Source organism: Taudactylus pleione, unplaced genomic scaffold (assembly GCF_031769625.1).
Source record: "Taudactylus pleione unplaced genomic scaffold, aTauple2 ptg001075l, whole genome shotgun sequence".
In the NCBI taxonomy this organism is placed as follows: Eukaryota; Metazoa; Chordata; class Amphibia; order Anura; family Myobatrachidae; genus Taudactylus; species Taudactylus pleione.
The window spans coordinates 1-14,685 of NW_028285476.1; the positions used below are offsets into that span (position 1 = coordinate 1).

The 14,685-nt window shown below is 42.1% G+C and overlaps 1 protein-coding gene across 2 annotated transcripts; it reads left to right on the forward strand.

The window, feature by feature from the left end:
* The first annotated feature begins 6,697 nt into the window (after nt 1-6,697).
* LOC148453863 (kinectin-like) lies at nt 6,698-13,323 on the forward strand. 2 transcript variants are annotated; one of them, XM_088461592.1, is made up of 4 exons: nt 6,698-6,812; nt 9,271-9,363; nt 10,727-10,850; nt 12,855-13,323. In XM_088461592.1, the coding sequence occupies exons 1-4, from the start codon at nt 6,792-6,794 to the stop codon at nt 12,857-12,859; spliced, it is 243 nt and encodes an 80-aa protein (XP_088317718.1). In that variant the 5' UTR covers nt 6,698-6,791; the 3' UTR covers nt 12,860-13,323. The 2 variants fall into 2 exon arrangements, with proteins under 2 accessions (XP_088317718.1, XP_088317719.1); XM_088461593.1 differs by having other exon boundaries at nt 6,709-6,794.
* The last annotated feature ends 1,362 nt before the right edge of the window (nt 13,324-14,685 follow it).

A 14,685-nucleotide genomic window follows, 5' to 3' on the forward strand; every position in this document is an offset into this window, starting at 1 on the left:
AGTGTCCGCCTACTTATCGTTCAGTCAGGGGGAACTATCCCCCTACACTAGAACGATAGTTGGTGAGAATCAAACATGTTTGAGTTTCACCAACTAGTTGGAACGACCGTTTCTGGCCGTTTTTCAGCGTGTGGGAGCAAACTGCTGACTATCGTTTGCTCCCACACACAGGACGATTATCATTCCAACCTGCCAACTAGTTGGCTGGTTGGAACGATATCGTTCTGGTGTGTGGGGGCCTTTACTTTAAAGGTTATGGGAAGTCTTCTCTCCTCACTGCAGACACTAAGGTACTCTCCCACTTTGGGCGCCAGAAACTACCATGTCTTCTCTAAATTCATGGTACTTTTACACTGTACTTTTATACTGTTTTGAGAATGAATACTCTGTTCATGCTCAAGGTTTTGTCTACGCTTTTAACACGTATTTTTAATTGCCCATGTATGAAGTGTCAGTATCTCCTACAGCACGGTACTAATAAAGTAGTGCATATACTGCAAGCATACCGATTTACAACATTTTAACAATTGCACAGCTTTTAAGATGATATAGGAATGGGCACCCTGCTCAAAAGTAGGGATGTGCAGGCTCGGATAGGTTCGAGTTTGCACGTGGAGTTCGGATTTTTCCCTCCAAAAAAACGGAACTCAGAACGAGGCAAAACGTCATCTTACATGGACGAACATCATCATTCCTGGTCTTTTGTCCAGGAATGATGATGTTCGTCCATGTAAGATGACGTTTTGCCTCGTTCTGAGTTCCGTTTTTTTGGAGGGAAAAATCCGAACTCCACGTGCAAACTCGAACCTATCCGAGCCTGCACATCCCTACTCAAAATGCTTTGCAACAAAGGTACAGTAGTGAAGAGTAGCCTCACATTGACTGGTCATGGTCTCCCTTCCTGAAGGATTCTGCATGGGCTTAATGCCATCACTATTCATGATTACAATCTACAGTGGGCATCTCAGGGAAGCCGCCTTTTTACTGCTAGGGAGGGAAAGCTATACCCAGTAAGACAAAGGGGGGATTGCTCAATCAATCCAGCATTACTATATTGAAAGTGCATTTCTGTTCTTCCCAATTGGCTTCTCTGAGTCAGTGTAGGAAATGTTATCTGCTTGGTTATTACACAGGCACTACATTTAGAAGAGGATGCTATCATGTTGTCATCTTAATCTATAGCAGAGGTGCCCAACCACGGTCCTCAAGGCACACTAACAGTCTAGGTTTTAGGGATAGCCATACTTGAGCACAAGGGACTTCATTAGTACCTCAGTTATTTTGATGTAACCATCTGTGCACAATCATGTATATAACTAAAACCAGGACTGTTAGTGTGCTTTGAGGACCGAGGTTGGGAATCACTGATCTATAGGAAGCCTATGGTGACTTAGAGATGCTTTAGCTGACCTATAATACTTTTTAATAATTAGCTGTACTAGCATTTATGATTTATTTTTTTTTCAATTTATCCGTACGTGCGTGCACCAATCAGACATAGGGCCGAATTCAATTAGAGGCGAAAAGTCGCCATCGGCAAAAAGCGTTCACTGATGCAATCTTTTCGCCTCATTCGCCTGTTTTGAAGCAAAGTTTTCGCCTACTTTCTCAATGCACGCTCCCGCTTTTCACCCTATTCATTTGCAAAGCAGGCGAAACTCATATGTGCGAATACAGCGAGACGTTCAGCATATTTTGGGGAAATCAGTCTGTACCCCATAAAAAGCCTAAGTGACCCTGGAAATCAATATTTAAGTGTATTAATAGTCCTAATAATAGTATTTTGGGGTTTTTAAGTTGAGTCAAATGGCTGTCATATGTATATTTACATAAGTGTTGAAAAATAATATAAAGCAATTTCTTTCAGGAAAAATAATAGTTGTATTTAATTTGAGGGTACATTAAAATGGGTGCTAGTATATTTTTGTGTCTATAAAGTGCAGTTTAAAAAAAAAAAAAAAGTTAAAAATACACCTGCTGCAGCCACCTTCAAACCTAAAAACACCTGTCCCATCCATACAGCCCCTCTAAATACCTAACCCAGTACTTTATACCCATTTTCCAACACTTAAAAATTTTCACCCCAAAAATGACATGTCATTATTAGGGGGAATTAAGCTCATTTTTATTTATTTAAGTAATTGGTCATTAGGGGGGGGGGGGGGGGTATCCAAAGGGGTTCTGAACCAAGTCCCCACATGTTCACCTGCCTCTGAGGTGGTGAAAACTTTTCCCCTGTTTTGAACCTGCAAAAACGTCTGGGAATTGAATAACATGATGCGCTGGTATGTGGCGCAAAGCTCGCATCGGCGAACGCTTTTTGCCAAACGCGACTCTTCGCCTCTAATTGAATTCGGCCCTTAATGTTAAAACTACTGACAGGTGAAGTGAATAACATTGATTATCCTGTTACAATGGCACCTGACAAGGGGTTGGGGATATATTAGGCAGCAAGTTAACATTCAGTTCTTCAAGTTGATGTGTTGGAAGCAGTTCAAATGGGCAAGCGTAAGGATCTGAGTGACTTTGACAAGGGCCAAATTGTGATGGCTAGATGACTGGGTCAGAACCTCTGCAAAATGGCAGGTGTTGTCGGTATGCAGTGGTTAGTACCTACCAGAAGTGGTCCAAGGAAGCACAACTGGTGAACCGGCACCAGGGTCATGAGAGCCTAAGGCTCTTTGATGCGCGTGGGGAGCGAAGGCTAGCCTGTCTGGTCTGATCCCACATATGAAAAAGTTAATGCTGGCTATGATAGAAAGTTGTCAGAACACACAGTGCATGGCAGCTGGCTGTGTAGCCAGAGACCAGAGACCAGTGACAGTGCCCATGCTGACCCCTGTCCACTGCCTAAAGTGCCTACAATGGGATCATGAGCTTTAGAACTGGACCATACAGCTATGGAAGAAGGTGGCCTGGTCTGATGATCACTTTTTCTCTCTTACATTGTGTGCACAGCCGGGTGCATGTGCATCGTTTACCTGGGGAAGAAATGGCACCAGTATGCACTATGGGAAGAAGGCAAGCTGGCAAGGGCAGTGTGATGACACGTACTATTTACCTAACCATTGTTGCAGAGTACATCCCTTCATGGCAATGGTATTCCCTGATGTCCGTAATGTCTCTCAGCAGGATAATGCACCCTGTGGCACTGCAGAAATTGTTTAGGAATGGTTTGAGGAACTTGACAATAGTGCAAGATGTTGACTTGGCCTCTAAATTCCCCAGATCTTACTTTGATCGAGCATCTGTGGGATGAGCTTGAAAAATAAAGCTGGCCACACATCTAAAGATTATCTGTCCAACCAGCCAACTAGTTGATTGGTTGGAATGAAAATCTGGTAAGGTATGAAAGCAAATGACAATCAGCAATTTGCTCCCAAACGCTGGAAAATAGACCAAAACTGTTGTTTGAACAAATAGTTTAGATCAAACATTTAACAAACTTGTCTGACCGACCATTTTCATCTGTTTTCTGGCATTTAGGAGCAAATTGCTGATCATCAGTTACTCCCATACATTACCAGATTTTCATTCCAACCAATCAACAAGTTGGCCTGTTGGATATAAGTTGGTCTAGTGTGTGGCCAGCTTAAGTCCGAGCCATGGATACCACACTCCAAAACTTACAGGACTTAAAGGATCTGCTGCTAATTTCTTGGTGCCAGATATCGGAGGACAACTTTAGAGGTCTTGTGGAGTCCAAGCCTCGATGGTTCAGAGCTGATTTGGCATCACAAAGAGGGTCCTACACAATATTATGCAGGCAGTTTTAATGTTATGTCTGATCGGTGTTTATGTGCGTACTGCTTGTGTATACAGTGCCTTGCAAAAGTATTCACCCCCCTTTGCATTTTTCATGTTTTGTGGATTGTTTGAAGGTGTGCATCATTTCATTCACAGAACATGCCTACAACTGTGAAGTTGTGTTTTTTTTTTTAATATTGTGAATCAAACAACATTTAGGACAACATAACAGAAAACTTCAGTGTGCATAACTATTCACCCCCCTAATGTCAGTACTTTGTCAAGCCACCTTTTGCGGCAATTACAGCTGAAAGTTGCTTTGGAGAAGTCTCTGAGCTTTCCACATCTTGCCCCTGGGATTTTTGCCCATTCCTCAAGGCAAAACTGCTCCAGCTCCTTCATGTTGGGTGGTTTCCGCTTGTGGACAGCAATTTTCAAGTCTGACCACAGATTCTCAATTGGATTGAGATCTGGATTTTGACTAGGCCATTCCAACACATTTATATGTTTCCCCTTAAACCACTCGACTGTTGCTTTAGCAGTATGCTTCGGGTCATTGACCTGCTGGAAGGTGAGCCTCCGTCCCAGTCTCAAATCACAGGCAGAAACAGGTTTTGCTCAAGAATATCCCTGTATTTAGCATCATCCATCTTTCCCTCGACTCAAATCCGTTTCCCTGTGCCAGCTGCTGAAACACATCCCCCACAGCATGATGCTGCCACCACCATGTTTCACTGTGGGGATGGTGTTCTTGGGGTGATGGGATGTGTTGGGTTTGCGCCAGCAATAGCGTTTTCCTTGGTGGCCAAAAAGTTAAATTTTAGTCTCATTTGACCAGAGCACCTTCCTCCATACATTTGGGGAGTTGCACACATGCCTTTTGGCAAACTAAAATCGTGTCTTCTTATTTTTATCACTAAGTAATGGCTTTTTTCTGGCCACTTTTCCATAAAGCCCAGCTCTATGGAATGTACAGCTTATTGTGGTCACATGCACCAGTCTCTGCTGTGGAACTCTGCAGCTCCTTCAGGGTTACCGTTGGTCTCTGTGCTGCCTCTCTGATTAATGCCCTCCTTGCCCGGTCTGTGAGTTTTGGTGGGTGGCCCTCTCTTGGCAGGTTTGTTGTGGTACCATGTTCTTTCCATTTGATGATGATGGATTTCATGGTGCTTCGGGGGATCATCAAAGATTTGGATATTTTTTTTTATAACCCAACCCAGAATTGTACTTGTGAACAACTTTGTCCATGACTTGTTTCGAGAACTCCTTGGTCTTCATGGTGTGATGCCTCTTGCTTTGTGGTGTTGCACTGATATGTAAAGTTTATTGCTGTATCCTTTGTTTAGGTGTAACATCCACCGTGTGAATGTCTTAAAATACTGTGACTATTCCCAAATCAAAGCCGTAATAAAGCGCTGATAACCGTACAGTAATCAACATATACAACTAGGATACTGATCAATGAGTCATTATTAGAGGGAAAAATAACCCTCACACTGTCTGATAAAAACCAGCTACTCTGTATTAAACATAAGACAACACTTTGACCCATTGGCAACATTATAATAAATGTTGCAAATGAATCACAACACTAGGAGTTTACTCTGCAATTGCTAATAATCAAGCTTACATATCAGTACTGATTTAGCAGATAAACCCAGCTTATCTATACAACTTTAAACAATTATTTACAATACAATAAGTGACCCTAAGGTGTACTCAGGAATTTTTTAATTGAGCACTTTTTTTCCTACTATTCACACCATATCTATGATTTTATACAATTTTTTCTTGTAAAGATTTAAGATTTTATTAGAACAATAAAGGTTATATTTTATTTAATGCAGATGTAACACCTAAACACACCATAAAGGATAGAGCAATAAACTTTACATATCAGTGGGGCCAGATCCTTATATATTCACTCTGAAGTGCACCCGACAGTCTCATTGTTCTTTTTGTATTTCTTATATACCAGTGTATCTATGTATGAGCAAGGTAGCACTACCCCCACCAAATGCCTCAAATAATGAGAAAAGGAATAATTTGTTGACAATTGGAACCGAATCAGGGGTTGGAAGAGATTAACAAATACAAAATATTTAAAAGAATCCGTGCAGATTTTATCATTCCCGGTAATTGGTTGCACCAGAACTTTTGAGGGGCTTTATAACAAAGGAGGTGATTACAATATGCACATGCCAATTTTCAGAATTTTATTTTTAAAGATTCTTTTTTATATATATTTTTCTCGTTTCACTTCACCAAAGTAGACTATTTTGTGCAGATCCATCACATAAAATTCAGATTGCAACCTGTAATTTATTTTAATTTTTTTAATGTAACAAAAAAGGTAAAAAGCCGAGGGGGGTGAATTCTTTTGCAAGGTGCTGTATATGTATGTAGGCATGGAATCTATTTGATGAGTTTTGTCACGATGTTCTCATGCAGGTCTGCTGTCCCGCTGTACATGGTAATGCACTCTGTGACTACACAATATAGTGCTAATAAATATATGTATGTGTGTATATATGTGCTGGAAAATTATCCCAGCTTGCAGACTGCCAATCGCACTACGTAGTGGAGCTGAACGTAGATTACACAGGCTGGGTGCGACCTGCCCACTTTCACTGCGATGGTTCCGCAGCTGTGACCAGCAGTTAGACACAGTGATCCTCTTATTAACTTAATATGCTTGTCCCATTGGGTAAATGATAACTTTCTAATATTTGCTTACAGTCTAATAAAGATATAAAAAAATGAGGAAAGGCCATTCATGTTGTGTTCATGAATGTGACTACTCTGCAAAATGTTTTACTCCCCTGTACCAAACTGCTTAATATTCTATTAACAATAAATTATGTATCTATGCTAAGGATTTGTCTTCCATTAATTTACATGACTTTTATACTCATTCCAATGTGCAAAATACATACTTTGTATAGAATTTAAAAACGTGTATTCTTCTCTAATACCAATAGCTGAAGACTCAACTGAATGAAACATTGCAGAAACTGGAAGGGGAACAGAATCAGAGGCAGAAAATGGCAAGTGACTTGCATGAGGTATGAAATGTGATCCTTACTTAGTCTGTAAGGGACCTGAAGGCAGCCAGTCCTGCTGTACTGGGTTTCCTTGTGAGAAGCTGAATGTTTTGTTCTGCCTCCTCCACTCAGTGTAGGACTGTATATACCTGCTGCTACACATCCCTGCACAGTGTTCCTTGTCTGGTGTAATGTTAGTCGCATGTAGGGCCTAATTCAGACCCACTCCCGAGCGCTCGCAAGCGGGTCGATGTTAGCCCAGTGCGCATGCGCAAGACCCGGATAGCGACGGGCAAGCCGTCGCTATGGGTCTCGCTACAAAGGGGGCGTGCTGTCGATGGTGAGTGACAGCACGCCCCCTTTGGTGGGCGTGCCGGGAGCGTGGCTGCCCAGACGGTGGCGTTCCCATGGGAAGTGATGTCAGTGGGAGTGCTTTCGGCTCCAGGGCTTGCGGCAACGAGACCCTACCACAAGTGTCTCTTCGCAAGCCCGATGGTCGCGATGGTCTTGACCATCGCGACCATCTTCCTGGCCGCTCGCTATAGCTGTGGGTGGTCACCCACAGCTATACGAGCGGCCAGGAGGCCGCTCTAAACATTCAGAGGGACGGCCCTGATTCAGAGCGAGCGCTCTGTCAGAGCGTCCGGCTCTGAATCAGGGCCGTAGTTTCTTAAGTATACTACCTCCATTCACATCCATAAGCCAGGGACATTTTTTTCTTTACATAAGCAAGCATCAGGAAGTGGACATATTTTCTTCCATAAATAGGTCACACACTTTGCGCCATTCTTTGCATTTGTTGTCGCTTTAAGTATTTTTCTATAAGCCACATTATTGTAACTTTGGCTTGAACATCCCGCTACATTGTACAGTGATCACAAATAATGGGATTTATTATTTTGCTGAAACGCAGAGATTCTGTTGCATTGTTACTGATGGAATCGCAGTTTGCTAATTTTCTGTCTCTCTGCAAGGTAGAAGTTGTAGCTTATTTTCTAGCCAGAGATTGTCGACCTCTGCATTGTCCTAAACATGGTTATTCCTCTCTTGTGCAGCATGCAGTGATGCCTTTAGGAAGAGATGTCAGGACATTGTAATAGGGGCTTGCTTTGGGAGAAAACAATAATTCTGCAGGTTCATGTAATGTATGCACAAAGCGTAACACCTTTATAGAAGCTAATGACGGCCGGGTACACACTAGAGGGTATGTAGTTCGATCCGGCCGTTTCAGATGACACATCTGGCACATCGACTAGTGTGTACCCGCTATGTCGCTTATGATGTGTACACACTTGCCGATGCGGGCACCCCGCCGGGTCCCATCACTTTTATCGGTACACACTAGACATCGTCTAGTGTGTATGGGCCTTAGGGAAGCTTTGCAAATGAAATACTTTGAGCTCTGATTTTTGCATTAAAAAAAATGCATAGGAAATACTATGTTTAATGTGACCATGTAGTTGCACGAGAGGGCTGATGAAAAGTACTTGACTCCATTAAACTTCCTGTTTTCATCATATGAGCCGTATTGTAACAGGTTTTATTTAGTTTAGATGGATGTGCTGTATGCTGTTTGCAGTGTATTTGACCCTTTCGTCCTTTCCTGGCACTATGCAGTCATGGCTCCCATGTCTTGCTAGCAGTGGGGTCTGATGCTCAGCAACACCCTAAGTTTGAATGCATTTCATGGACCTGTTTTAGAAATGTGTTTCGGTAACATATATGGGATGGTTTGTCACTAAGACATTGAGGGGTGGGGGAAGTTTTATATAATAGCTCAACCCTCATTTGGAGAGCAATAATAGAGCCATCTTTGGTTTGATGGGGTGGAGATGATCAAAATAAATTCTATTGGGGGGTATGCGGTCAGGAAGCCGGCGGTGGAAATGCCGACTGCCGGCTTCCTGACTGAAATCCCGGCATGGGACTAATGATAGGCGTCGGAATCCCGGGTTAGATTTAGGGGCTCCCTGGGGGACTTAGGGTTAGGCACCCACCTCCCGGGAGGGTTAGGCTAAGGGAAGGGTGGTCTAGGGTTAGGCACCCCCGAGGGGAGGGTTAGGGTTAGGCATCCCCCCAGGAGAGTTAGGTTTAGGGTGCGGGGAGGGGGAGTTGGGTTTAGTCACCCCTGGGTGGAGGTTAAGGTTAGGCACCCCTAAAGGAGGGTTAGGGGGGGAGTGAGTTAGGGATAGTTAAAATACTTACCCTGTCGGGATCTTGAGTCTTCTGCCTTCCAGTGTCGGTATTACATCCGCCGGGCTTATGTCCATACCGATTCCTATTGGGGGAGGATCCACATATACAAGAGAGAGAAAATATTTCAGTGGATGAATCCTAGCACCATGAACATAGAGTTCCCTGATAATCATGCTTGTACTGAAGTAATGTTTCTTTGTCAATAATGCAGCACTTTACAATTTGAGCATGTTTTCCAAAATATAGCTTTTCAATCCTGTTCTTCTGTATTTTGCATCTCTAGGCTCAGAAATCTCTGGATCTTATTCAGCTAGAAATACAGAAAGGCACGGGTGATAGTAATGTCATAGAGAACAGCAGCATCTCTCCAGATGGGGTGAGTCAGTGACGGTAATACCAGAAAGTCAGTCATTAAGCATATAAGTGTATCTACAGTACTTGGCTACATATGTCCCGCATGCTGCAGCTTTGTTATCAGATATATATACCAATGTCTGTAAACTTGCTGATGCCTGAGAGATGGTATTTACTTTTTTGCAGCGGTTTATGAAGATGGATGACTAAACAATTACATTAATGTTCATACAGCTTCAACAAAAAGTCACATTAAGGGAGTGATTCCATTGTTTTTGTGCGCGTATTAATTCTCATGCTTGTAGCGCCCAATTAGATTAGATTTAGCTGTGTAAAACCGCTAAACCCATCTAAAGTCCTGGATAGTTTGTTTAGGTGCCCTAACCAGTACTTCAGATGCGTTTAGCCGTTACGCGGCTAAACCCGATCTAATTGGGCGCTACAATCGCGATAATTAATGGCGCCCAAAAAACACAGACTTTTTGCATATTTCTGCTTGTCCCCTTTAGGAGGAGGCAAGCAAAAATGCCAGCAGCTGTTCATGCCTAAATTCAATTGCGCCATCGGGCGCCATGCACTGACAGCCGTCGGTGCTAAGCATTGAATCTCCCCCTAAGACTGAAATATTCCTGGTTCATAAATAAATGTCTGTTTTTGTCTTAACACTGCTCAATGACAACCATGATTAACATGGCAGCTGAGGGCAAGGAGTGATGTAAAAGCAAACAAATTAAGTCCTTACTTGCCAACTTGCCTGTGAGTGTAAAACCAGGCAGCGGCCATATTGGTGATGCCATTTTTGTTACCACTACACCTGTTACTTCTGCACTCCAGTGATGGTGTATTTTAGAAGTGTCGGATTAGAAATAGAAAACCATACCAAACTTATTGTTTCAACCCCATGCGTACCTGATTTATGTTATAATGGAAAATCAATAAACACAACACAATTTATTAAAAAACATGAACAAAGTTGCTACAGAACAAAAGTAATTGTCCTAGTAAGTAATGGCCTATTACATGAGATAATACTATTCACTGGTGTTCAGTAAGGTCCTAAGGGACAGAACCCTAATACAGTTGCAGCTCTAGTTTTGAAAATTAGGGATCACCATCAATATTTCCTCTAACTTATGAGGGTATAACTTGGTAAATAAAAATGAAGCCCATATATCCCCTGTAACACAAAGAAAACCCCACACAGATACAGGGCTTGTGGGATAAAGATTTATTCCATGGGCGCTGATATTAGAAAAATTGATTTGATCATTAGGGTGTAAAATAGTTTCCAATCACAATATTTCTCCTGGATAATTATTTATCAGTTTCCACTTGTATGTGTGAATCCATGTAATCTGCTAGTTACACCCCTGTCTTTACCCCAGGAGGAGCAGGAAAGGAAAGAGAAGATGTTACCGAATTTAAGTCAGAGTGTGACGCAATTACAGCAGTGTCTTCAGGCGGTGAACCAGCAGCTCACAAAGGGACGAGAACACTTTCAGATAATAGGTATGTAAAGGCGCTTTCATAGAGTGGGTCATCAGAGATCCTTGTTTTCTAGATACACGGACAAAAACCAAAACAAAAAGATGTGTGCACAGGTTATATTATTGTTTACCAAAGTCTAATTGATGTCTATGGAAATCTAGTTGTTGTAAATGGTGATTGATTGAATGGTCTTCTCTTAGAACACACAAATCAGTCGGAACAAATTGCATGTGTGCTTTTACAGGGTCGATCGCAGTTGTGCCAAGCTGCAAACAGAGAGAGGGGTGATATTAAATAATTATAAATTCCGTATTTGGTGGGTGAGGGGTGCAGGGGCGGACTGGCCTATTGGACATATGCATCAGTGAGCTGGTGCCAAGCTCAGGGAATGGCACGTTGGAGCATGGAGTCTCTACTGAACTCCATCCGGGTTGGGTACGCTTTTGTTTTCCTTTAATGCTTTCTCCACTCTTTGTACATTTTTTAGACTATTTCTATAAATACCAGTGTCCGTATATGAATGCTGTACTCGGTAGCAGTAATAGACAGCACTGTTGGTCCAGTGGATATATATTCTGGAAGTACGCAGCTGCCCCCGGCAGGTCTCGCCACCAGGGAGATCTCACCACACAGGCTTTCCTAGCAGATGTGCTGCTCTTTAAATCCTATTCCCTGCAGAGTGATTTAACCGATCGACGTAAAAACATTACTACCGCACAAGTCCGCTTTTAGATAAATTGCAAGTGAACGTGGAATCTTCTTATGAATAATGCTGCAGAAAACGGTCTGTCTTTGAAAAATGCTTTAATCTCCAATGTAGAGCCTTATATCAAAGTGTTATTTATCAAGTCTTGCCTTTTGAATCCCATCACCCAGAAATAAGTGGCCGCTAATATATGGATCCCTCCCATCTGTTCTGTAATTGGTGTCAATTGTCTTAGTAAGGAAGTAGCTTCACTAAAACACTTCAATCCATGTTTCTTGAGCAAAAGCAAATCCCAACGCTCAGTAGTAATAATAAGAGCAGTAGGCAGAGAGGCCTTTTTTTTTCTTCTGTTCCTCTTCTTTGTCCCCCTTATGAAAGCTCAATACTCTACAAGAATTACAGTAGCCCAACATCCTTACTTTCCCCAAGCACCTCTGTGGGGTGCAATGGAATATTGGCAATGATAGTGGGTGTAAAATTCAGGTGTCCCAATGGCACTTTGGGGACATCGCCTAAAATTAGAATCTCCCCATGTCTTCCGAGACATCCTGGGTGCTGAGAGGCTTGGCCACTGGAGGGGGCATGGCTATGGCCGTCTGGGTGCACCTTACGAAGTGACTTTGACAACACGTGGGAGCATGGTTAGGCCTCCCCTGCACTCACAGGCCCATTAATAAGCCCAGGTAATTTGTAGCCGCTCCCCACTCAGCACCCTTGAATCTCCTTTACACTTTATGAAAACAATGTATCCAAAGTAATCGTTAACAGTTAATATGTTAATAATCAGCCATTAATAACCAAGTATCAGATCTAGGATGGTATGTGTAGAGATTTTTCTCTGCATGCCTTATGTACGGCCACCAAACACTTTTAGGATTCTTTTAGAGATATACCATGTTAAAGAAGAACGTACTGAGGTTCAAAGCTTATCTAAACTCTACAACCCGCTGTATGTGTTTGTTTATAGTTTTACTAAATTTATTTAAATAGAACTCACAATTGGATCTTAATTGTTTGTCTAAAACTTAGCCCTGAATATTTTATTGTTTTTGCTGAGTGTGTATCATATATTAGTTAACAAAAAAACATGAAGAATACTTTATAAAGGCTGGCAGGACACGCTGGCACAACATCTGTGGAGGTGCATGTTGCTTAATGTAGCAATCAGCATCCAATGAGATGTATGCTTTCAGTAGTGCAACTTGCATTTTATGAATGCTCACTTCTGATTGGTAGATCTTTGTATTGGCATGTTGGTGGTGTTACAATTAGTTTGGATTATTTATTTAAAGTGTGCTATATCTCCCTTCTCTCCCCAGGATGAAGTCACCAAGGGATTACTCCGTTCAGGAAGTAGTGGAAGGCATTGTAATTATATTTTGCCAAAATTAAAGCCTTATTTATGTCTTCACCCTTTCTACTTTGTCAGAAACACTGAACAGAGCTACATCTTTTCTAATGCTTGTTAAACTACTGATTTAAAACAGAACAATAAACAAACAAAAAAAAATCTCTGCAGACAGTTTAGTTTTATAGTAAAAGAATGGAATTTAAAAAAAATCTGGATATTTAGATCTCTACATTCCTGAAGATGCAGTAAAGAAGTGTACCTTTTATCCTATTTTGTTCAATACAGATTTATTCAGAAGAATCAACTATGATAAAGATGATGTAACAAATATATCCTTTTATTACAGACGTTGTACACTGTTTTACTTATATCCACTTTGGGAGTAGATGCCTCTTGACTACAACCTCAAATAAAACACTCCTTTTTTGTTGCTAATACAGTTTTTGTGTTTTTGAAATGTTGTAAAATTAACCAACAAAGCTGGGAAGGAAAAGTATCAGGTTAGAAGATGTCACTACAGGACTATGGTGACCAAGATAACTAGCCAGTAAATTAGAGGTGTAGTACAAGATTGCTCAACCCTCAATTAAATTAATAGTTCTTAGACAATGCCACACTTTAATCACACATGCTCTGGTGATGGGGGCATTGTCACCCCTGAGTAATCACACATGCTCTGGTGATGAGGGCATTGTCACCCCTGAGTAATCACACATGCTCTGGTGATGGGGGCATTGTCACCCCTGAGTAATCACACATGCTCTGGTGATAGGGGCATTGTCACCCCTGAGTAATCACACATGCTCTGGTGATGGGGGCATGGTCACCCCTGAGTAATCACACATGCTCTGGTGATGGGGGCATGGTCACCCCTGAGTAATCACACATGCTCTGGTGATGGCATTGTCACCCCTGATAAATCAAACATGCTCTGGTGATGAGGGCATTATCACCTCTGTGTGATCACACATGCTCTGGTGATGTGGGCATTATCACCTCTGTGTGATCACACATGCTCTGGTGATGTGGGCAATGTCTTTCCTGAGTAATCACACCTGCTCTGGTGATGGGAGGTATTGACATCCCTGAGTAATCACACACGCTCTGGTGACGGTGAAAGGGAGGGGTGTATTGTTACCCTTGGGCAATTACACATGCTCTGGTGATGGGAGCAATGTCCCCTGAGTAATCACACCTGCTGTAGTGACGGGAGGTATAGTCACCCCTAAGTAATCACACACGCTCTAGTGCTTGTGGGGGTCAATAACACCACTGAGTAATCTCACATGCCCTGGTGATGGGGCACCTGCTGTGGTGATGGTGGCATTGTCACCCCTGAGTATTCATACATGCTCTGGTGACAGGAGGTATTGTCACCCTTGAGTTATATGATCACTGACATATAGAGTGTATGTATCTACAATGAATAGTATGCACAACAACTTTTTAAACTGTATTTGCTTGCTCACTATGACAGAGTAATAATTTAACATTTGCATATTAAAAGCAAATTCTTAATATAATCCAATTATATTTTTTTCAGAGTGCTCACCAAACAGAGTTCTTTTCTTTCTATCCTTTTAAAGAAATAATGCAACATTGAGTATAGTAATTAGCACTTACCTTATTCTGTAAAGCATAAAGCAGGGGTGGGGAACCTTTTTTTCTGCCAAGGCCCATTTTGATATATATAACATTGTGCAGGCCCGGTGCATGCCACGCCTCTCCGTGTGACATCACACAGGGGCGGGTACACAATTGCCGGTGATTACAGCAATGCCCGCAGCATCTGACGATGC